The following is a 25,598-nucleotide window of genomic DNA, read 5'->3' as shown; positions in this document are numbered from 1 at the left end:
CTGCTGTATTATGCATCACGAGAACAGATACCTTTGATAATTTCAAAAGAGTCTTGAATCATACCAAAGAACACCTATAATATGTTTTTAGTTTAAGTAGTAGTTTAAATTACATGATGACTGACTGTACTCTTGATACGCCATAGACTATTGTAGAGGCGGGACTTATTCACTTTCAATTTCGATCTTGTCCGGTAAATATGGAGTCGCTGTTTGGCTAAAAAGACGAATAAATATAAGATCAAAACGACTGTAATCACACCGAGAGCCCATATACGTTTTACTGCAACATCGACCGTGCGTCCTTCGTGCGTAAACATGCTGGGAGAGAATGAGCCCGAGTGGTTGTCCGAGGAGGTGAAAACTGGAGTAAGTAGTAGTCTGTATTACAATCTACGTGAACGATGAATCCACAGCTAGAAACTAATGGCGATATATTCTCCAGACAACTATCCTTGCCATAGAGTTTGACGGAGGGGTCGTGCTCGGATCTGATTCACGAGTCTCTGCAGGGTGCGTAAAGTTGCAATTACGGAGACTAATCTATGTCCTACCTGGCATAGCCTACATGCTCATTGCCATTATAACCTTGTCATTCATTTTGTGATACAGGGCTTCAGTGGTAAACAGAGTAATGAACAAACTTTCTCAACTCCATGACAAAATCTATTGCGCGCTTTCCGGTTCTGCTGCAGACGCTCAAACCATTGCAGAGGTGGTCAACTATCAGCTGGATGTCCACAGGTAAATAAGGCATATCCAGATGTATTCAAAACATGATAAATGCCCAACCACTGCTACCTGGTCAAACATAAAATTGTGAATATCTTAGACTTTGGTTGAAATATGCTGATAATCATACACACATCTGTTGTTTAGTCAATCCCTGATGTGTTTCTGATGAGTTTCTAAACAGAGAGACAATAGAGGTTGAATAATTTTGACAACTTCTGTATGAAAATTATGTTTTTTATTATAGTATGGAAATCGGAGAAGACCCCCAAGTTCGCTCCGCTGCCACTTTGGTCAGAAACATCTCATACAAATATAAAGAGGAGCTGTCAGCACATCTGATAGTGGCTGGATGGGACAGGAGAAAAGGAGGACAAGTCAGTACTTTTCTGTAATTTTTCTAATATATTCTATATTATCTTTAGACCTTTCATAAGTTATGTATTGCACACAACAATAATAATGGTAACCTTTCTCTACATGTGTCTGTTCAAATCCTAATTCTGAATGTTTCTCCTTGCTCTGTGCTCTATCTGCTGTATATCCAAAAGTGTATGTTCCAAAGATGTCTAATCTAGTACTTTTTCTTATTTATGTGCCCCAGGTTTATGCAACATTAAATGGACTCTTGACCCGTCAGCCCTTTGCTGTTGGAGGCTCTGGGAGTTCTTATGTGTATGGATTTGTGGACGCAGAATATCGAAAAGGCATGAGCAAAGAGGAGTGTCAAAAGTTTGTTGTCAACAGTGAGTATCATTTTGGTATTTGATAACAGGTGTAACATTTGCATAGCTCAGGTATGGGCACAAAAATGTGTCACATGTGTTTCCTTATATTGATAGACTGTGATTTTGGATTTACTTTATTGGCTTTTAAAAAAGGTGAAATAAAGGCAACATTCCAGGTCATGGGCATGCCACCTGCTTGCTTTGCCTCCAATGTTCCACACTATGGTATTACACGTATCCATCTTCATAAAGACAGACGGTGTTTGGGCACCTATCTGATGTTGAGCTAGACATCTGGATTATATGATGATATACTCTCATACTTTTTTACAGCCCTGTCTTTGGCGATGAACAGAGATGGCTCAAGTGGAGGTGTGGCTTATCTTGTCACAATTGATGAACATTGCACAGAAGAGAAAGTCATTCTGGGAAACGATTTACCCACATTTTATGATCAGTGAGACAAATGCAGCCTGGAATATGTAAAAATACTAAAGTCAATTAATAAAAAAAATGCTTGTTCAATACAATTGCTTTCAAGTTGTCTTATATGTACTTAATAATAGTGTTAATAATGTTTATAAATAAGCAAACTACAACTGCCATCCATTTAATACTCGTGGTTACATTTGCTTATATATATATATATATATATATATATATATATATATATATATATATATATATATATATAAATGGCTTTGGCTATTGCCAGACTGGAGTTTATGGGAATACCCTTCAACTTGCTGAAAACGAAACCAAAAGTAACCTGCAGAGTGCACCAAAACGCAGGTCTCAACACTGTGGGTCATTTGAGGACTGTCGGCGCGATGGAAGGCATTAAATCCTCTATACCGCGGAAAATATTGGCCTTCATATTACTGACTTTGGGCGATTTCGCTTTGTTTTATGTATCGGGTGCATCTTTTACGCACGGGCTTGGAGTTTACGCACGACTCTGGGGCTTCGCAGCTGCTCGTTTTGTTATTCTCTCTGTCCTCGCTCTTTTTATCCTTGGAGATCTCGCACCGGTATTGATCCGTTTTATTGCTACGCTCAGCCTGCTCCCCGCTGTGTACGAGACCGGGACCAAACTACTTTACGATGGCTTCAGTGAGTGCGGGTTCTCGTCGGACTGGTGGTGTTGGCTCATGGGTAGCGGTGCTTCTGTGGCCGCTGCACTGTTTTGGGAAATCACCATCCCAGACGCAGACGAGGCGGCATCCGAAAAGAAAAGCAAACAGAAGTCCAGAGTTTTGTTCATGAGGGTCCTGCGGCTGTCCACACCAGACCTCCCGCTGCTACTGGGGGGATTGGTCTTCTTGTCATTAGCTGTGCTCTGTAAGTTAATTTATGCGTTGTCATTTGATACAGACAGACCCCCCCCCCCCCCCCCCCAAGATCTGCCAATAGTATGCAAATATTTATCAACTGGGTATATATGCATATTGACATAGGCTATTATTGTTATTTATTCCACAGCATTGCTACTTCAAAATAATATTATTCCAGCAGAAATAAAAATAAACTCGTCCAAATAACTATATGCAAAAGATGTTTATAGTTGGTAAATATGAATATTGTTAATTTACAGTTGTCACCGAAAAAGGCAATGAAAATATGTGATTGATTACTTGCAAGATTAATTTAACTTGAGCTCAATCAATGAATCTTATTGCATTTTCTCAAATTCCAACTCTATGTTTTTGTTTATTCTCAGGTGAGATGTTCATTCCCTTTTACACTGGAAAAGTCATTGATATCCTCAACGGCCATTATCAAGCAAATGAGTTCACTATGGCAGTAATCTTCATGGGTCTGTTCTCTCTGGGAGGGTATGTCCACTTATCTATAATATACTGTCACAAACATCTCATCTACCAGGTTATTCTGAAAATGAGATAATATTATAAATAATGTTATGTTTGCTTTGCTCCTTCAGTTCCGTGTGTGCAGGAGGCAGAGGAGGCCTAATGCTCTGTGCCATTGGGTCTCTCACTTGCAGAATAAAACTAAAACTATTTGAGACTTTGACCAAACAAGAAATTGGGTTCTTTGAGACCAATAAGACTGGTAAGCCTGGTAACTTTTATAACAGAAGTGGAGAACTTTACTTAAACCAATTATATAAAAAAAATCAAATATAAGAACAAAGTCTACTTTAGTATTACTCGAGTAAAAGCATTCATTCTTTGACTTATGGTTTAATATATAGAAAACAACAGATCTACAATAATGGACAACAAGACAAAAAACAAAGACAGTTTTAAAATAAAGTTGTAAACAAGACTTTACAACGACACTTTACTTTCAGTTTAATCCAAAAAATGATTATAGAATATATATTACTCTACCACAGTGGCAGTCAAAATAAGTATTTGAGTATGAGTACTGATTCCACATTATAATATAACTAAAACTACAATGTGCACTGCTAAGTCCTACTTTTTTAAACATGAATCACAAATCTAATCATGATCTGCAGCACTCAGAAAGAAAATCATGCAGCCCTAATATTTAATGCATTAAATTGTGATATTTACTGTGCAGGAGAGATCACTTCCAGACTGTCCAGAGACACCAAGTCGATGGGAATGACAGTGTGTCTGAATGTGAATGTGCTGCTGAGGACTTTTGTAAAAACTGTGGGAATGATCTCCCTCATGATGAGCCTCTCTTGGAAACTCACGTTCCTGGTTCTAATGGAGACTCCTGTAGCTGGAGCCATACAAAATGTTTATGACACTTACTATCAGGTAAGCACGATTTAAGTTTCTGCAGTAGAAATAGTAATAATATATAGAACAGAAAGATACTGGTATTGGTTTATTATCTGTTTTATACCTAGATATCTTTATGACAAAGTACAAGTTCAAAATAAAGAATCAATACAAAACAGTGAAATGATCTGTACATACATAAAATATACAATGTTGTATTTTACTGGTTTAATTTAACTGTGTTTCAATATTTCTATTTGATCAACTAATTATAGGTGCATAAAATAATAGACTCAGAAGTTTTATTGCCTTTGTCAGTAAAACAAACGTCACAAATTAGGAACTTAACATGCAACATAAAACAATAATATAATTTTATTCTGTTGTAATGTTCTTGTATTTAGAGACTATCTTTGGCTGTTCAAGACGCTATGGCACATGCAAACGACACAGCCAATGAGGTTGTGTCTAATATCCAAGTTGTGAGGAGTTTTAATGCGGAGAAACATGAGGCTAATCGATACAATCAACGCTTGAAGACCATACATGAGCTCAAGATTCGACGTGACACTGTGAGAGCGATCTACCTGCTTGTCCGAAGGGTAAAGATTTGCTTCAATGATATCAGCTCACGTTCTATAATTGGAGGATGTCAAAATCTCAAATGGTGGCCAAGGGTCTGTGTAACTCTATGGGAGATTCACTGTTTTTGAAAGAAGTATCCAAAATAGAAATCCACAAATGATGAACCTTATCATTATTTGTTTGGGACTGGGTCCACATATTGCCATATTAATCCCACTGTTTAAAGTCTATTCAGCGTCTTTAGAGTTGAATAATGGCACCACTTTCTGAGACTACTGTGAATACAATTTCACGTTGTTTATACTGAAACTTGAACTTTGTGCCAGTTTTTGTTTCATGTGGATATGCCCTGTAAATCCTAATTACAGCGATATTAACCAAAAAACAGGTCAACAAACAGTTAAACAGCAATTTTCACCATAGAATTGTGACTTGTGCTCCAGCTCAATTTTTCAACTATAGGAATTCTCAAATGTTGCGATGTCATATGAACCCAGCCTTTTGTAGCCCTGTGCTGGATTGATCAATGTATAATAATGATTTTATTGCATTTGCAGTTGACTGGGCTGGGCATGCAGGTCCTGATGTTATACTATGGGAGACTGTTCATTCAAAGGGGACAGATGACCGCTGGTAACCTGGTGTCTTTCATAATGTACCAATCAGACCTTGGACGCAACATCAGGGTAAGTTTGAATGCTTTGATGCAGTACTTAATTTATACCATATACTATCCTAGGCACTACAGTGTGATTCCCAGCTCTGAAAAGTCTCTCTCCCTATCCAATAAATCCAACAAACCAATAAATATTTAAAAGAAAAAAGCAAACTAAATTGTTACTCTTGGAGAACCAGCACTTTGTGACAAAATCAGACTGCTATATGCTATATGTCTGCATCTAATAGTCGCTAGGATTGTGTGAATGTTTCTTCAACACATTATATGAAAAAAGTTCTAGGAACTGATGGGATAGATTTAAATAACCTACTTCCTGCTTTTGAGGTTTGACATGCGGGTAGCTTTAACCTACCTTGCTTATACGAAGGAGTGGGATTGATAGTGTTATGAAAGGCACATATTAACAACCACCCCACCATCAGCCTGCATCAGTGACCTAGACACAAGGGAAGATGGAGAAATTTACATAATTACTGTAATGACGCAACTTTGAGGGAATAGACAAAATGAAAACAATCGTTTTCAGTTGTATTTTATTGTAGTATATTGTATTGTTTGCCTAGACTCTTACCTACATCTTCGGGGACATGCTGAACTCTGTGGGTGCTGCTGGGAAGGTATTTGAATATTTGGACCGAAAACCTGAGGTCAGCACAGAGGGAAAGCTTGCACCGGATCAGCTCAAAGGAAACATCCAATTCAAGCACGTCAACTTTGCCTACCCAACCTGCCCTGGCAAAAGTGTCCTACAGGTGAGGGGTAGGTCAGGGTAATCAGGGATTGAAAATATGTAGATAGGTAATTTTGCAATACTTGACAAAATATTTGTATCATTTTTATTCTATTTTGTTGACCTACAGAAAGCACAGTATGCATAAATAGTATTACTGCTATTCTACCGTAATAATAATACAATTTCTATGTATACTTATGTTGTCAAAGCTAATCAATACTGCTACTACTACTGCTGCTATTAGTGCCACTAGAGCTACTACAGTCATACTGGCACTCTTTATTACACCAACTACTGTTATTGATATCAACTACGCACATTATTGACTTATTGAATAAGAACTATTAACCAACAGCCAGGTGAGGTAAATATAGCCTCTATAATCACTATAACTACCCCTGCCCAGTTGTTTCTCTGTCATGGTGTAAAATTAGAGTGTGGCAAAAAGTGGGCGGAGCTACAAGTTCAAACGTTCCTCAAACAACATAATGGATAATACATAATCATTATATAAATATTTTTTTGCCTTATTAATAATGTCATTGGTTGGTACCTATAGGACTTCACATTGGAGCTGAAACCGGGCCAAATGACTGCTTTCGTCGGCCCATCTGGTGAAGGAAAAAGCACATGTGCAAGTCTTCTGCAGCGATTTTATGAACCACAGAGTGGAGAAATCTTGTTCAACAATGAGCCACTCAAGTCCTATGAGCACCATTACCTCCATAAAAAGGTAGAGACAGAGATATTTTAACATCAAATATAATTTGAAAAAATGTAAACCAGACGATAGGTCAGAACTACTTAATAAAATTGAAAAAACGCATTTCTAAGCAGTGTAATATACACATAGCCTGATATGAACAAATAGATTAATGGTCAAATGATGTCAGATTTTTGTAGTAACACTTATACAAGCTTTCTACCATTGCCAATTAGATTTTTACTTCAAAGAATGTCCAATTGCCTAGTAGATGCTGTAACTGACTAGTCAGTGACTTTGGGCAAAATAAGTTGAAAGCTCTTATAAAGCATTTAGCAAGAGTTATGAATAAATCTGAACATAAAAACAAAACAGTTTATGAAGAATCAGTTAAATGAAGTTTGATATACTATGCAACCACCATTGAGTAATAGGGGTTTCACTTACAGATTGTGGTGGTGAGCCAGGAACCCAAGCTCTTCACTGGTTCAATTAAAGACAACATTTCTTACGGGTTGAAAAACTGCACAGACAGAGAGATCGAGGACGCAGCACGAAAAGCCAATGCACACGACTTCATCATGCTCCTGGAAAAAGGATATGACACAGGTAAATAGTACAGTGTTTCCTATAGATTATAGCAATGTGCAAGAGTGTTACGGTGCTTTCACACTTGTTCTTGTTGGGTTCTGGTTTGAGCCTAGTTTAGTCCAGATGTAGACTTTGGTTTGTCCTGTCCTAGTCCTGGTCTAGTCCAACTTTAGTCCCAGTTTAGTCCCAATTTTGGAGTGTGGACACCTCCTAGTATTTCAGACCATAATCTCTTTTGAATGTGAAACACTATAATCATCATTTTTGTTTGGTTTGCTGAAATATACCTTGATTGAATAATATTGTTTACATTGCAGAGGTGGGAGAGGGAGGAGGCCAGTTGGCAAACAGTGAGAGGCAGCGCATTGCCATTGCCAGAGCTTTGGTCCGACAGCCTCAGGTGCTCATTCTGGATGAAATCACCAGCTCTCTAGATGACGACAGTGAACAGAAGGTGAGAATAATTGTACTGTTTTTGTTTTTGTTAAATTACATTGGCTGTAAATGTAAAAGTTAGTCTGAACAGTTGAACAAAGCCTGGTCCCTTCCATAGTACACATTGTAAATCTAGATATAAGATTTTTTAAAATGTCATTCATCTGTAAGGAAGGGTCAATTTACTGTGCTCAAACAAAATACACAATGAAAATGCATTGGCAATAAGGGCATCATAAAATCAGAGATGTACAATAAAATGGTATGTTATGAAAAGACTTAAAATTGAGAGAATCATTGACATTATTGGTGCCATTGAATCAAAATGGACCTGGCTGGAAGCCTATGCTGATCTGGCAGTATGTCTACAAATATACAAAATAGTAACATTAAAATACACTCAATTATTACGAGTCTCAAATGTGCTGGCTATATTGGGTAATGTATTAAGTAAAATAAATTAACCATTCTTTCAACTATACCTACACAGCATTATTATTATGGTAAAGAAAAGGATGCAGCAGCTAAAATGCATAGTCTGCCCAGTATTTAATAAATACATGACACAGATATATCTTGCATATAATGTTTTGTGGACAATGTATTAAATTAACACAATTGTGTTTTAAGCTCAGAATACATAAACCTGATAGTACATTCAAGTTGCCCTTCAGTTTCATATTTGGCATCGTCACAGCCTAGTGTCTTTTTGTCTGAATAGGTTCAGCAGGCCCTGGCTCAATGCCCAAACCAAACTCTGCTAGTGATCGCTCACAGACTGAAAACCATTGAGGGGGCGGATCAGATCGTTCTCATCGGCAATGGGAGAGTCCAGGAGAGAGGGACTCACCAGGAGCTGATAGACATGAAAGGGCATTACTACAGGCTGAGAGAGAAACTCAGTACAAACGGCCACTCACCATAATGTTAAAGCTGGACGTTTGAAACAACCTCTACTTTGTTCAGTAAGCTAGTGTTTCTAAAACTGGAGTGCAGGTATAATTTTATGTAGAGCATTTTATGTATAGTTCTGCTCTGGTTTTTGATATTATTTGAAGCTGCTTCGCTTTTGTCCATGTCTATCAGATCAAGTACTGGGTTTACTTCTGATTAATCGCTGATTTTGCCCTTGCTTATTTCATAGATGTGTTTTGCCCTTATTTATTAGTGTGAATAATTATATGTCAAATGTAAATAATGTAAAAATGCAATGTATTATTGTATGTATTTTTTCATTTAAATAAAAATTATAAAACTTCCGATGGATCGTTAATAGTAATTTGTATTCATGATATTAAATATATTTGTCACTGATGGGTTTCAGATAAAATCACAACGTTCTATTGGTCAACAATATTTTATACAGATGAGGGTAGCTAAAATTAATATTGTTAAATTGCAATTCCTGTTGTTATATAGCAAGTTCATCGGTCTAATTAGTAATATAAATGACCAAGTTCATTATTTGTGAATTTACCTTTTAGATGCTTCTTATCATGCAAATACATATATAATAGGAAAAACGGTGTTGTCCCCCATCTGAAAGTATGACATCATTACATTATAGTATCTGAAAACCATCGAAATTTAGCACTTCAATAACTTGTATTGTACATTGAATTAACACAGCTAAATGAAGTTTGAATTTGAAATAGGCTAATTATTTCTTTCAACTTGACTAAATGGAAAAGAGAAACTATAATTTCCCCTGGAGAGTCCCTTTTATTGATGTTTATGGACATATTCTTGGCAGAGAAAGCTGCTTGGTGAGGTGTACGATAAGGGCAGAGCAGTGGCGTGATTACAGCGCCAACCTCTCCACGAACCCTCGCCAAACGCTGTAGCCATTTTGTGAAAATAGGTTTAGAATTATGAAATGGCGTCCAAGAGAGAGCCTACTGAACATATACAAATGAGGTGTTTTGACTATGACTCCCAGAAACATCACACAACTGAAGGAAAAGAATATATTTTTATTTATTGCTATTATTTTGTCTCCTATTTTTACACAGCTAATGCTTTAATTTAGCTTATATTACAAATAATAAACATAATAAACCGATAAATTGCATATCCTTTTTCCCTTTTCATTGCCATTGTATCATTGAATCTGTCAGCTATTTTACAAATAATGTGTATAGTAGGATGTTTTCTTGTGAGAAGGGTGTGTGTGTCAGCATAAATTTTGCATCAAATATTAAACTTGCCACGCAATGATGTGAAAGTGAAAATACCAAGTGGATGCCGCCATTTTACATTTGGTGTTTGAAAACAAAATGGATAACGATGACATGGCTGCATCTTGTTTTTTCCATGAAATGCAAAATGCAGCTTGTGTCTTTTACTTTCACTTGAATAAAAATCATTAAACTTCCAACTGATCATTAATAGTAATTTGTATTCATGATATTAAATGTATTTGTCATTGATGGGTTTCAGATGACATCATAACATTGTATTGGTCAATAATATTTTATACAGATGAGGGTAGCTAAAATTAATATTGTTAAATTGCAATTCCTGTTGTTATATAGCGAGTTCATCGGTCTAATTAGTAATATAAATGACCAGGTTCATCGTTTGTGAATTTACCTTTTAGATGCTTCTTATCATGCAAATACATATATAATAGGAAAAACGGTGTTGACCCCCATCTGAAAGTATGACATCATTACATTATAGTATCTGAAAACCATCGAAATTTAGCACTTCAATTACTTGTATTGTACATTGAATTAACACAGCTAAATGAAGAATTTTAAATGTCTTAGTGGAAAAGAGAAACTATAATTGCCCCTGGAGAGTCCCTTTTATTGATGTTTATGGACATATTCTTGGCAGAGAAAGCTGCTTGGTGAGGTGTACGATAAGGGCAGAGCAGTGGCGTGATTACAGCGCCAACCTCTCCACGAACCCTCGCCAAAAGCTGTAGCCATTTTGTGAAAACAGGTTTAGATTTATGAAATGGCGTCCAAGAGAGAGCCTACTGAACATATACAAATGAGGTGTTTTGACTATGACTCCCAGAAACATCACACAACTGAAGGAAAAGAATATATTTTTATTTATTGCTATTATTTTGTCTCCTATTTTTTACACAGCTAACGCTTTATTTAGATTATATTACAAATAATAAATATAATAAACCAATAACATAATAACATACATGTACCTTTTCCTTTTCATTGTATCATTGAACTTGTCAGCTGTTTTACAAAAAATGCGTTTAGTAAGATGTTCTCTTGTGAGGCGTGTGTGTGTTTGTCAGCATAAATTTTGCATCAAATATTAAACTTGCCACACAATGATGTGAAAGTGAAAATACCAAGTGGACGCCGCCATTTTACATTTGGTGTTTGAAAACAAAATGGATGACGATGACATGGTTGGATCTCATTTTTTCAATGAAATGCAAAATGCAGCTTGTGTCTTTTACTTTTTTAGACCTGTCATGATAATTATTATATTGACTTATTGTTGAGTACATGATAGATGGAACAATGACTTTTTGATTATAATATTTATAGTGGGGACTTTTTCTTTGTACTGGTAGAAATGTTTTGGTTATTTTTCTGCAATATGATAAGATTTGAGCTGTGGAAGGTTGAATTATGAACTTCTATGACTCATTACAGATACAAGCAAGTTACTTGAGAGTTGCATTCTTACAGCTCATGTTTTTTTTTATTTTTATTTTTTACAATATTGCACATTTTACTAGTTTTCTGATATAATTCTCACCATAATATTATCATTTATCATCTATATGTACTTCATCGATATATCTTACTTCAAAATGTTGTGTACAGTCATTGCTTTCACTAGTCTTTATAGTACTTCAACTCCTAGTCTAGTGTGTGTTGTACTTGAGCCAACTACAAAGAGGTGCATGCAACATAATGATGATAATGTTAGTTTGGCTTTAGGTATTTCCCAAACCAGTTCAGCACCATAGTTTTGCACCACACCACTGCCGAGCTGGAAAGTCCCTTCCCAAGTTCCTTTCACTTTTGTTGGTGCTGCATATTACAAACAACCAAACCAAATCCTAAGTCATGTGAGCAAAATACTTTCATTTTTTTATATTAGACTTTGGAGCTAGTATTGCATTTACCATACAAAAGTAAAATAAAGCTTCATCTATCACTTATTTTATGGCTAAGAGTGAAAAGATGTTTCTATTTGGATGCCCTAGAAACTGTTTAGGCTGTTCATAAAGTATAATAAAACAATAAAAAAATAATACACATTGATTTGTGAAAGCCCCGACCACAAAGTGCCAATTTCCAGTCTAAAGATCAATGCAATTAAATAATAAAAACATTCAACACGAACCAGGAACATACAAAGTTCATTTTAGGAGCAACAGCACCACAGTTGGTTACGTTTGGTATCTTTTCTCCTTTACCACATGACTTCCTGTAAATAGGTGAATTGCCAAAAGTACGGTTCAAATGAATTGCCATCGACTGCCATCTAGTGAAAAAAAGCCATCCAGACAAAGCCATTTGACCCAATTAAATACAGTGGCCCATTGTTATTTTTATTGTTTTAGTTACAATCTTATGACACTGATAACACAAACCACAAGTTTTCAGCCACAGTTATAAACGTAGTTAACAGCCAAAAAAGCAAGAACAAGAACTGATGACAAAATTCAAAGGAGCTAACACTGATTTTAAAAAGTATACATTACCAAACTATAACATTCTTTTCTAGGCTACTATTGTTCGCCTTAAATAACTAGGTGACCGTAAGAAGCCCATAAACAACTGACTAGACTGACAAAGTGCAACAGCACCCCAAGCGTTTAAACTAAATAACAAAGACAAGCAAGCATGTGATCTACAATCAACCCAAACATGAGTCACTGAAAAGCAAGTGACTGAGCTAAGCATAGTGCTAATGACATACATACATCAAGACTTTATACATGATAGACTACTTACAAAGCTATAACACTACAAAACTATAGGCATATTTAAATGAAAAATATAGACAGAATTAAACAGCACTAAAATCCCATTTGGAGAAACATAAAAATTAGCTTTTTTTTGTTTTATTTTGAAGGGACAATGCACACAGAGATGCACCAGCACCAAATTATAGCTAAATAATTTCCACAAGGCATTAATTAATTTGTAAAAAAAAATAAAAATACCTTGAAATGTTTTCCCATTGTCACCAGAGGGCGACATAACACAATGTGTAGGTAGCCTAATGTCCTGATGGTGACATAATTTTACATTTGTAATATTATCAAAAATGAGTTAGTTATCTAGACTAGATTAGGTGCCCTCAATCTCATATAAGAAATCCTCCTAATGATAGCTAATTTAATCTAATTTAATCCCAGGACAAGTTTCCAATAATCCTTTTACAGGAAGCACTATTTGACACTGACCGTAAAATCCTGATCTGATTAGAAGCTCCTCTGACTGCAGTTGTAGCACCATCTGGCATCTGAAAATATAAAAAGTCCACATTAATTTAATAAAACAACAAAAATAACTGGTTGAATGCAGTAGATTTAAAAAGCTTTATTTGTTTTGTTTAGATGTTGCACTAACAATTTAGAAAGCAAAAATAGATGATGTAACACAAAGGTACAGTGAGAATTATAATGGACCCCAAGGGAAACTTATCTTTCCAGCATCTGCCTCACAGTATTTGAAAAAGGTACACATAAAACAGTTTACAGTAATTCACACATGATACGTGAAAGAAATCTACAATATATGCTACTGCCACTGTATGCCCAAAGAAAGTTTGGCACAATAAAACAGTTAAGTACAGAACGTTATGTATGGTATAGATTTAACATGCAGTGACAAATACATATAGGCTGGCAATGGGCAGTAGTGTCAAATAGCTTGTAGTAACTAGGCCATATTTACATTAGGTATATGTAAAGTTATGCCATCACCCTGAGATCACATATCTGGTTAACATCTCTCTATGCATTTATAGAACATGTAATATATTTTAAGTACATTCATTAACATTTGTGCAGTGGGAAAATCCAAGCCCATGTAATGATGAGTCTGTATTGTTTATGTTAAAGGAATTGATAATGAAAGCCATTGTATAATAAAATAGGTCTACCCGGATTGAACAATATCAGGAAAATAATTTGATTATTTTTTATACTGCCCAGTTTTACATACACTACGTAATCATGATATAAATGGTAGTTGGAAGTTTAGTTTATAATAATAACCTCAAGGAGACTGTTATGTGGCATGATATGACAGGCTGATACCCATGGTTTTGATTTTTAAAACACCATATTGGCTATCATTTGCTTTGACAAAGGATGAATAAATTAATAAAATAACTTGGTAATTGAACAATATTTCTAGGTTGAGCTAAAACAGTGACCATTTATGGACCTCTTGTGGAAACTGCTAATGAAATATATGCATGGGCTACAGAAAAATATTGTGTGAGTGTGCATGTGAGTGTGCATGTGTGTGTGCATGTGTGGAGAGAGGATGACTCAGAGATGAGGCTGCTTCTGATGTAATCCACCAACTCCTCCCTCGCTGCTCTCAGCTGTTCCTCTGCTCCAGTCTCCAGGAAATGCAGAAAATTCTTGAACAAAAATATATAGAACAGTGGGCTGTGATCAACATAAGAATTTAGGTCACACAGTCAGGCCAGGATCTTGCTGTAATGGTGGGCGTTAAAAGTATATTGCTAGTAGACTCAAATTCATTTTTATATACATTTATGAACTTATTTAAACATATAACGATGTCAGTAAACATTTCAGAGATAGCCTGTTGGTCATGTTTTTGGATGCAAAGTTTGTTTGTGTGTTATCATTAGCCACGCAGTCAAAAAAACACTGTGCATTGAGAAAAACTGCCATCGTTTTGTTTTGCTACAGTCACTTCTGCAGCACAATCCCACCTCCTTTCTTTCAACGCAAATCGATCCTCTTTCTTTGGAGCAGCACCACGCGTGGGCCAGCCTTGTTTTGAGGCATATTTTTTTTTGCAGTTTCATGGAGTGAGCGCATGCGCAGTGTGCCCTGTAGCAACCACCGATACCGCCATCTCATCAAGGAAAGAAAGAAGCGTAGAAACCAGACAGGAAACCCAAAGTTCCGCGACAGGGGACAAAGTTTTCTTACAGATGCAAGAATAGACACGGGATCCCGACTGGATTATAACATTTTAAGGGTTTTTCAAAGTATAATCGAAACAACGAATTCATTTGCGTCACGTGGCCTTGTCTGGCCAATGGGGGCGAGCTATTTCGAACGGAAAATGTTTCTTTGTTTGGACATTTTGAAGATTTTATCATCAAATTTGAACTTTTTAAAATACTATAAATACAGTTGGTTCACTTTGGGGGTTGGTAACTCAAGGACGAATCTGTGTGGGTATGACCTACTTTGTTTTGGTGGAACAAAAGGACTTGGCACAAGGCTGAGGGCCAGTATCACATGACTCCCCTCCCCCACCCGCGCGATCATCGGGGAAGAAGAAGGCGGACATGTTTGAGGGAAATGTGCTGGTTAAAAAGTATCGAAGAAGGCAAGAAGATTATTTGAAGAAAGGTTTCGCGTTATTTGGGATTTTTACTTTACTTTTTTTTTTTTTTCTCAAATCTTCATAACCTAATAATCGCCACATGTTTATACCATGTTGTTTTTTTACTTATTTTACTTAAGCCTAAATTGTTTGTAAATACTTGTTGGTTTCTTAATTTTGCATTATTTCACCTATTTAGCAATTACACAATTTCAGGTACTGCAGTTACGCCATCATTTTTCGTGACATTGTAGGGAGTTTGTAACCTTGGTGTGGGGGATGGGCGCGTGTGGTTAGGTAACCATTTTGTTTGGCTATTGAATAAGGCAGCAGTCCTTTATTTTCGAGCGATTTCCGTTTAACCGTGTTTTAATTCGTTGTAACTTGTATTTTTGCTGAATATGAACTGAAACACTGACTTCTCGTGGCTATCTGGATACAAGGAGTTTAAGTTGATTGAACTCAAGATTTCGCTTTTGGGTTATCTGTCCTACTTTTGTGTTTTCAGTTTTAAAATGCGTTTTTGTAGGGTAAGTTTTTTGTTCATGGGCTAAAATTGCTGTGTCATTCGTGGTGTTCTTGTGATCCACCTAACATGGCGGATAAACGCAACAGCTGCTCTGGTGTCGTCGTTAATTATTACTACGTCTCCTAGCTTTAATAGAGAATATAGTGGAAGCATTTTGGTGAATTTCACATTTTTTCCTAATGTGGGTGTTTGCTGCCGTATTCAACCTCATTTGTAGTGTTTACTGTGTTCATGGGAGTTTTTAAATGCGACAGAAGTCAAGATTTTGTAAGGTTCAAAGATGGCGACTGTGCTGCTTTCCGATGGTATAAATGCGGATATTCTGGTTCAGAGTGCGCTCGTGGAGATCAGCCCTTGGTTCTTGCGGGACACGCGTGACCTGGTCGAGGAACCAATGGGCTTCATGGTATTTGCCCTAGAAGCCCGCGTTTGAGTTGTCTGGGCCAATCCGCGTGGTTACTTTGCACATGTTGACGTAATGTAATACGATAAGGAGAAGGGTGTGTTCGGTGCGCTTGCATTTTGTGGAGGATTATCTGCAAAAGCCAGTTGCATGCGGCGTTTCGGCAGCATTGCAACAGTCTGTCCAATCGCTTTGTGTAGTTTCTTTGATGGACAGTCGGCATTTGCGAATAGGTTGGTTCAAAAGGCTGTAAAGGAAGTGGCTACCTTCAGGGGCGCGGCCTGGTTGACTGACACGAAAGGCGACCAATAGAATGTCTGAGGGCGTGTTCAGTGCGTGTAGCTGTAACCAATAGAACGTCAGATGGGTCTATATAGACGCGGGTGCAGTCGCAGAAACGCCATTTCAACGAACAGATCGAGGGAGGCCGCGTCGACGGGGAGCGGAGGAAACTGGCGAGCAGACTCCGGTCCCGGTTTGAATCTAGCTTAATCACAATCCGGATCCATCCCGATGGATATGGCTCTTAACCCGCCCCAAGACAGGTATATATCGGTAAACATGACTATGGACTTTTAATCACAGAGGATATTATGGACATTTTCGGTGAATTTAAATATTTGAATGTTGTTGCCGTTGTTACGCGGTCTGATGGACTCTAATCGGAATCTAAGTAGTTTATGCAGTGGGAGTAAGAAGTCAGTAAAGTAAGCGCAGGTCTGAGCGGATGTGTTTCGGTCGTAGGCTGAAGGAGCTCAGTGTTTCGGTCTCCACCGGCGCCATCTTCTCAGCGCCCCGCCGCTGGCCGCTCTCTCCCGCTGCTGGGTTGTTTATGCTAGCGCAGTTAGCATTAGCGCTCTTAGCTCTGGCTGCGCTCACACTGTTCCTGGTTTGTAGTTGTCTGTGGTGCGACAGGTTCCCTTTTGGTTTGACGCTTAAATTTCTCGCGGGACATTGTCTAAATGCAGCTCACAAATTGTCAGGGCAATAATCTGAAGAGGCTAATATAACTGGGCATCCTCCTAGTTCCCGGTTTGTTGTTATAGCCATGTGATGCACAGGAGCAGTTGTGATCAAACCCTCGTACATCTCCCGAGATCAAAGGCAATAACGTAGTAATTCTGGCTTTATATTTATTTATTTTGGGGTCTGATTCTGAAGGGCAACTGTTATTTCATCACTAGAACATGTGTTGTGTGATGGTTGCTTGGTTACAGTGCTCATTCCCCTAAAATCAGAATAGCTTTATCAAAAAGTTGTTAATTTTTCCTGTTTTATTTTTACCCACTGTAAATAAAGTATGTATGTTATGTAAAACTAAGTCTAATAATAAAGTACACAGACTGAAATTGTTTGACCAGTTGTATTATTGTTGTTCTCTATCACTATTATAATGTAAACAAAGCCCAAAATGTATATCCAGTAGTTGCCATGTAATGTCTCAAGACTCTTGGTAACAAGCTAAAACAAAATTTAAGATAATTTCAAAAGCTACATTTCTTTGTACCATACAATCCTTTTTAGAGTGTGTCTTCACTATTATGACTGTGTATATGACACGGGTAAACAAACCATGCACCCCCTGCTTGAGAGTCAGGATGGCAGCTGATAAATATTTTATTCCTGGGTTTGCATTTGTTGGAAAAGTCTAGACTGCAGCGTGTTGCCTTTAGCTCCTCCCACTGTCTTTCAGCAGTAAGCTTGGGGAGAAGTGGGGGCGGGGTCTGCCGGTGCTGTCTGCACAGTGTAGTGCAGCTCTGCCGGTTACTTTCCTAGATGTGTAGACGTAGGATGAATATGTGATATTCATTTAACTAGGGGCTATGTTAATATTGTCCATAAAGCACCACTGTACATTAAACATGTATAAGAGATGGCAGGCTGCACATTTCACATGGACCAAATGTGGCTTGAGTTCATTGGTCATTGTGCTGTGCTCTCACCAGCTCCCTCCTCGGGCTTGAGGTTGGCTTAATGGGAGTCACAACGATGGAGCAGAGTTCTGGCGCAGCTGGGAAGCGAATCAGGAAACCTTCTCTGCTTTACGAGGGCTTTGAGAGTCCTGGGCTCCCTGCTCTTAGCCAGCTGACACCCTCTGGACCCCCTCAGCCCCCAATCAAAGACCCCAATCGACAGGGAAGGATGACCAACCAGCTCCAGTTTCTACAGAAAGTGCTTCTGAAGTCGCTATGGAGACATCATTTTGCCTGGCCTTTTCATGAACCAGTTGATGCTGTCAAGCTCAGCCTACCTGTGAGTAATATCACTGTCCTCATGCTATAAAACTATCAATTAACATATTACAAAGTTATCAAATGTAGCATTTAAAGCTAAATTTATACCCCATTATTGCTTTTACAGGACTATCATAAAATAATTAAAACACCAATGGACATGGGTACCATAAAGAAAAGACTGGAGAATAATTACTACCGCAGTGCAAGTGAATGTATGCAAGACTTCAATACCATGTTTACCAATTGCTACATATATAACAAGGTAATGGTTTGTGTGAATAGAAAACCATCAAATCATAGGAAAATTATAAATCATTTGTTTTTATTCTCTGCAGCCCACAGACGATATTGTGCTCATGGCTCAGTCTCTGGAAAAGGCGTTTCTACAACAGGTGGCAAAGATGCCCCAAGAGGAAGTGGAGCTGGCTCCTCCCACCCCCAGGAACAAACCGAGCAAAGGCGGCAGAAAAGGTCGCGGTGCAGCAGGTGGGTTGACTGTTTTACTCTACACAGATGTCGCAGAGTTTTCAAAGGTACACAGTGACAACTGCCAACAAAACCAAATGCAGAACATTTTAGGTTGCCCCAGAAGTTTTTTGATGTCATAATATGTGAAGGTTTTTGCCAGTGAGAATTCTTTTCTCAAATTTGCTATGCCGTTGATTGACCTGATTCATGAATAAGATCTCTAATTATTAGGCCTGAAACATTTTTTTTTGTAGTTATAGTTGATTATCAAACTTGCATGGTTTAGACCACATTAATCCACAAGATGTAATTTAAACTAATAATAAATATAATTGTCACAAGCAAAGACCAGGTTTAAAATTTGTGGGTTTTCTGTTTGGGTGTTGAATTCAAAGATACTATATCAACTATAGAACAGTAGTCCTCCATCTCAAATTATAGATTGTGAACTATTATAGATTTGTGACAATTGATGACCTATGTTCAGTTTTTGAAATGTTTCCCTCTTGTTTCTTCAGTGTCTGGTGGAATAACTACAGCTCATCAGGTCCCAGCTGTGTCCCAGTCTGCCTACTCTCCGCCAACTCCAGACACTCCAGACTCTGTCCTGTCCACGCCTCCACAGACCCTCCTCACCAAACTCCTTCCCCCAGAACAGAGTGCTCCTACAATCACCGGCCTGCCCCCCACACAGCCCACCGCAAAAGTACGTGTCCATACCTGTTCATTAGAGCTGTGCCGTTAATGATACATTGGCTATAGTTACAATTCGGTCAATAAAACTCATCTAATCTGCAATGCACAACATTTGAATTCATTTTGGAGAGCTTTCCACCTTCAAGGTGCTTTACATCACTGAACCACTCACCCATTCACACACACATTCACATACCAGTGTACACAGCCACTAGAGCTGAGGCGGGTTAAGTGTCTTGCCCAAGGACACAACGACAACATTCATCTCTGGGAGCTATAATCACACCACTCAAACAGTGATGTTCTTCAGATCAGTCGACCTGTATTCTACCAGCTCAGCCTCTCCCTCAATACAAGGAAAAAAAAAGCGATGCATCTTTTTGTCGCATCACCCAGCCATATTTTTCAGATAGCATGCCAAACCGTGGAGCAAGACTGAATATTTTCTCAATCTGACAAATATTTAGTTATTCAAAACTTTGATTACAAATAAGATTTTTATTGTGTCTGTCAATACATACAAGACAGGTCTTGAATATTGCATTTGTTTGTCATATTGTGTAACCCTAATTTCAATGTCCTGTCTGCTTTTTCTTGCAGAAAAAAGGTGTGAAGCGGAAAGCAGACACAACCACTCCCACCACAGTTGCGATGCCCCTCATGAGCTCCCTGGGCGTTGGTGCCATGGGGCTGGGACTCACTGGACATGAATCCCCCCACACTCTTGCCTCTCTGGGCATGGCCATGGACCCCGCCACCGCCCTCAGCATGGGCATGGGGATGGGCATGACGATGACGCACGCCGGGGTCATGATGGGCACTAAGGCGGCTTCCGGGGGGCGCAGGGGGGTGAGCGGGCGACCCATAAAACCCCCAAAGAAGGACTTACCAGATTCAATGATAGCTGCTCCTGTACGTCGCAGTAAACTCGGACCCCAGCTGAGGTATTGTAGCGGGGTCTTGAAGGAGCTGCTGTCAAAGAAACATGCGGCGTACGCTTGGCCGTTCTACAAACCAGTTGATGCGGCAACGCTCGGGCTCCACGACTACCATGACATCATCAAACAACCGATGGACCTCAGTACCATCAAGGTACCTAACAACAAGATGCCTAATGTTAAATAGATTTACTATAAATCTCTGATAACACTCCATGGTGTTGGTATGGTTTTAAAAAACACATTTGAAAGGATATGTGTATTCTGGTTCTTGGCATAAACACTTCATCCACTTGGCCTCTGTATCACAGTGTTAATTTATGATTGATAGGTGAAAAGCTATAATATAAAATTTTAGTGTTGCACATATTGTGAAAAGAAACCTCACCATTTATTATTCACAAATGGTAGCTGAACAAACTTTCTGGATGATAAAGAAAGTCGATATGTATAAAAATATTTTCAGAGTTCAAAAATCCTCCCAGGGATTGTATTTTGTAATTGTACATTTAAGTTTAATTTACTTTACAACTGTAAGATGTAATTACTTTTTAACACATTTGAACATTTGTTCTGTGCAGAGGAAAATGGACAGTCGAGAGTACAGAGACGCACAGCAGTTCTCCGCTGACGTCAGACTGATGTTTTCAAACTGTTACAAGTACAACCCCCCTGACCACGATGTCGTCACCATGGCACGAAAACTACAGGTAGGGTCATGTGCTTATTCTAATGTGACATGTGCCTTTAAGACTTTATACTCAAACTTTATACCAAGTTTGGGAAGACATACATTTAATATGCTGATATGTAGGGCCAATTTGAATTATTACTTAAATTTACTACACCCCCCCCCACCAAACCTTTCTTACCACAAACATTTAAGGCAGCGGTGTGGTCATGCTTTGTGCAGGTATCTCTCCATATTAATGTGCTAATATAGAGCTTTGTGTGTATTTTTTTAGGCAAACAATATATCGGTCTATCTCTAGTAGATATTTTTTATTTTATTTTTTTATTTTTAGGTTTTTGAAGTTTGGGCCAACAAATTTGTCTGACAAATGCATTCTATTCGTGGGTTTCAGGCAAATGATTCTTTCCTGATTGAAGGATTTTGTGAGGATCTTTCCCCATTCAGAAAATATAATTTGATTTGCGTTATTGCTGTTCCAACCAGGACCATGCCAAATCCATCAAATCAGGAAGTAATTCTTATGCCAAAGCTCATGAATATCCTCCTGGCAACATTTTGTAGATTTAAAAAAAAAAAAAAAAAGTATTTTATCAGTACCTGTCACAAATACAATTGTAATAAAAGAAAGCGGATTAGAGCAAAAGTTGTGCAGATGTGATATGTGTATTGAATTTCTAAAACAAATATGAAAAAGTATTTTTGTTACAATATTGATTAAAAACCACACATGGTTAACCTCTTTTGTACAGGACGTGTTTGAGTTCTGTTTTGCGAAAATGCCCGATGAACCTCCGGCCCCTCAGAGTTCTTCGTCCTCTTCGTCCTCTTCCTCCTCTTCATCGGAGAGCGAGCTGAGCAGCGAGAGCGAGGAGAGTGACAGCAGCCCCTCGTCTGACTCGGAGGAGGAGAGAGCAAATAGACTGGCAGAGCTGCAGGAACAGGTGAGCGGCAACTGAAGGAGTGCGAGACACTAGGACACTAATATTTAATATGTTTTATTTCCTCACAATTGGCTAATATACTGTCTAAACCATTATCTTGTTATTGTATTATTGTATTAGAGATGTTTTAAATGAAATTAGTTAAGAGATTATTTAAAAAACAATCCTAACTGTATATTTATAAATTAATTATAACTAACTCAGTTCTTAATATACTTCAATTATATAATAATAATTATTTCAGTAATTGATTACAGTCTGATTTTAATATTTAGAAAATTGCAACCAGTTTAGGCTTGGACATGGTTATAAACACTGTTGCCAGATAAGATGCAAGATGCTCTTAAAATTAATGTGGAGAGAAACCCAGGTATAGATAAGTTTAGTAAATAATAAACAATAAGATTAGCATGCCAAGAATAGAACAGCTTAGTCAAAAATATAGCATATGTAGTGTTATTTGCTTCTAACCTAAATTATAATCTCATTTTTAGTTGAAAGCCGTTCACGAACAGCTCACTGCACTCTCTCAAGGCCCGATTATTAAACCCAAGAAGAAGAAAGAGAAGAAAGACAAGAAGAAGAAGAAAAAGGGGGATAAAGAGAAACATCGCCGACTAGAGGACGAGATTGTGACCATCAAACCGGCCAAAGCGCCAAAACTCACCAAAACCCCGAAGAACAAGAGCAGCAAAAGCCTAAACTCTGCTCCGGGAAAGAAGTCTGCCAGCAAGAAAACCAGCAAAAGCAAGTGAGTACTGACCCCTGCTGGAATACAGGAGAAGTGCTATGTGAAATTATTTAGACACTTGGAATAAAAAATAAACAATAAAAATTATGACACAATACAGAAGTTTTCTTTTTTGGATTGTAATAAAAATATTATTAATTTACTAAAATAAATAGAGTAGCAGGAAAGGGGTGGTTTTGAAATGATAAATATATTTTTGATTACACTCTCAGCAAGAACATTTGAATGTTGGACTATTTTGCCTTTGAATAGGAAAATTAAATGTAAAAGTATATGTATTTTACTGTGCAAGTAGAGGACCACTTGAATAATTAATTTTAATAAAACAGGTATTTTGAAGTATCCACAATCACTCACCAAGTCTTAGCAAGAAAATAGATTCAACTCAAAACTGCATTGGATATTTTATTTAAAAAAAATAATAAAAAATCTTTTTGACTTTTTCCAGTTTATAACCACTTTAATTTCTCCTCAGATCCAAGAAGACTGCGCCCATGGTTTTCAATGTCCCGCCCTCGGCCCACGAACCATTTATTGGCCACTACGACTCTGACGAAGAGGAGGACACCGCGCCAATGTCGTATGACGAGAAGAGGCAGTTGAGTCTGGACATAAATAAACTGCCCGGAGAGAAGCTCGGACGCGTCGTTTATATCATCCAATCACGCGAGCCCTCACTGCGAGACACAAACCCAGAGGAGATAGAGATCGACTTTGAAACGCTAAAACCATCAACGCTGCGAGAACTGGAGAGATACGTCATGACCTGTCTGAGGAAGAAGCCACGGAAGCCATATGGTATATACATCAAGTTGTTATTAAGAAAAATTATTAATTAATGAATTATTTAAAGCAGCCAGCACCAAAATGCAGTGCTGCCCTTGTCAATCTGAAGCTCCCACTGGGCCCAAACCATAACTAATTCATTCAAACTGACATTTAATGACTTTTTAAATTTTCTTTTTCTTTTTAAATACTCCATGTGGTTAAACTGAATCATGTGCCTTCTGCAGTGTAAAGATTAACCAGCCCTGTTTTAGTGCAGTAGTCTGTGCAATGTAGTAATGTGATGTTCTTGTCTTTGTGCAGCGAGTAAAAACAGTGCGGGGAAAAGCAGAGAGGAGCTGGCTCTGGAAAAGCAGCTGGAGCTGGAGCGCCGCCTCATGGACGTCAGCGGACAACTCAACTCTGGGAAGAAGCCCGTCAAAGCCAAACGTGAGTCCAAAGTATTCTGCTCTAAACATGAGTCTTAAATATCCTGCTCTAAATATACTCTGTGTTCATACGGATCTTGACTGGTGGTTTTTTTTTTTTGCAGCGGACAAACCGGCGGCAGACGCACACACACAGCCCTCTCGCCTCAGCGCCTCCTCCTCTTCCTCAGACTCTTCTTCCTCCTCTTCATCCTCCTCCTCATCAGACACAAGTGAGTCGGACTCGGGCTGAACTGATGTAAAGTATGGACTGAATGAACTGACCGCGGGCGGATCACAGCAGCACTAAACTGGACCCTCGGAGGGTCCTGGGACGGTCCGGACCGGGTTTTGGGACCCTGGATCCAGATCCACGAGTTTGAAGGAGATGGGTGCTACAGCCAGAGGCTAAATCTGGAGATTTCCCTTCAAACCGTGCCCTGTCTTATGCTGTATAGATACAGTGTACAGTTATATAAATATATATTTTTCTTTTATAAAGAAGCATTTTATGGAGCTAAATTATTCCCTGATTGTGGGAAAGATGGACTGGTGTGGGCAGAGTTGTGTTTTAGTTTTTGTTTTTCCTCGAGTGATGCAGAAAAGAGGGAGCCACTGTCTGTGTGAATGGTCATGTATGTTAGCATGCACATGTGAGTACAGCTCCTCACAGTTTAAGCAGACAAACCTCTGCGGCAGAAGCACCTTCAGAGCGCATGCATCCATTAAACCCACTGTACAAAAACATCACATTTATACATCAATATTTCTGTTTCATGTTCGCTTAAAATTTCAGTTTCTCTGTATTTGTTGCTTTTCCTTGTGACCAATCTGCAAATAAATTGTGAGGACGTGTTGTCCACTCACCCCTGCAAAGATACCATCTCTTTTGTTTTGATTATCCTTTGTGCTATTTATCTTGTTTTGTCCATTAAAAATTATTATTGTAGGTTATATAATTTAGAGTTTTGAATTTATTCCTTTAACTAAATCCATTTTCCATCTTTAAAACAAATTGGCCTTTCTTACCTACGGCAGCTGGCATGTTATGTGAAAGCGGTAGCATTTAGTGGGAATATATTGATGGGTGTTCAGAACGGATAAGATGGACATGTTTTTCAGTCTCAGTAACCAGTAGTCTTTTTAAATATTTTTGTTAATATTGCACTGGTTTGTTTTGATGGCAATTATTTCAAGTTTAGTGTGTACTTTGTTGGTTGCCTTTGCATTGAGTTAGTGGAAATATTTCTGAAAGAACTTAAGATTTTCAGTGTCTTCTGAAGTGTTATGCACTTGGGCTG

At 38.1% G+C, this 25,598-nt stretch overlaps 3 protein-coding genes across 3 annotated transcripts; all 3 read left to right on the top strand.

Moving 5' to 3' along the window:
- The first annotated feature begins 182 nt into the window (after nucleotides 1-182).
- On the top strand, nucleotides 183-1,956 carry psmb9a (proteasome 20S subunit beta 9a). The gene is made up of 6 exons (XM_033975069.2): nucleotides 183-369; nucleotides 446-513; nucleotides 613-744; nucleotides 980-1,109; nucleotides 1,337-1,478; nucleotides 1,794-1,956. The coding sequence occupies exons 1-6, from the start codon at nucleotides 319-321 to the stop codon at nucleotides 1,919-1,921; spliced, it is 651 nt and encodes a 216-aa protein (XP_033830960.1). The 5' UTR covers nucleotides 183-318; the 3' UTR covers nucleotides 1,922-1,956.
- Nucleotides 1,957-2,249: 293 nt separating this feature from the next.
- On the top strand, nucleotides 2,250-9,166 carry tap2a (transporter associated with antigen processing, subunit type a). Its single transcript, XM_033975461.2, has 11 exons — nucleotides 2,250-2,801; nucleotides 3,181-3,295; nucleotides 3,403-3,533; nucleotides 4,011-4,216; nucleotides 4,585-4,782; nucleotides 5,323-5,451; nucleotides 6,008-6,196; nucleotides 6,737-6,910; nucleotides 7,330-7,489; nucleotides 7,789-7,925; nucleotides 8,628-9,166. Exons 1-11 carry the CDS (start codon nucleotides 2,291-2,293, stop codon nucleotides 8,829-8,831), a joined length of 2,154 nt encoding a protein of 717 aa, XP_033831352.1. The 5' UTR covers nucleotides 2,250-2,290; the 3' UTR covers nucleotides 8,832-9,166.
- Nucleotides 9,167-15,962: 6,796 nt separating this feature from the next.
- Nucleotides 15,963-25,175, top strand: brd2a (bromodomain containing 2a). Its single transcript, XM_033975404.2, has 12 exons — nucleotides 15,963-16,924; nucleotides 18,326-18,632; nucleotides 18,741-18,878; nucleotides 18,952-19,102; nucleotides 19,603-19,790; nucleotides 20,381-20,872; nucleotides 21,300-21,428; nucleotides 22,162-22,353; nucleotides 22,848-23,104; nucleotides 23,580-23,902; nucleotides 24,194-24,319; nucleotides 24,423-25,175. Exons 1-12 carry the CDS (start codon nucleotides 16,893-16,895, stop codon nucleotides 24,548-24,550), a joined length of 2,463 nt encoding a protein of 820 aa, XP_033831295.1. The 5' UTR covers nucleotides 15,963-16,892; the 3' UTR covers nucleotides 24,551-25,175.
- The last annotated feature ends 423 nt before the right edge of the window (nucleotides 25,176-25,598 follow it).

This window comes from Periophthalmus magnuspinnatus, chromosome 11 (assembly GCF_009829125.3).
Source record: "Periophthalmus magnuspinnatus isolate fPerMag1 chromosome 11, fPerMag1.2.pri, whole genome shotgun sequence".
Taxonomy (NCBI): domain Eukaryota; kingdom Metazoa; phylum Chordata; class Actinopteri; order Gobiiformes; family Gobiidae; genus Periophthalmus; species Periophthalmus magnuspinnatus.
Note: the sequence above shows the minus strand (reverse complement) of the source record. Positions and strands in the feature narration are given on the sequence as shown.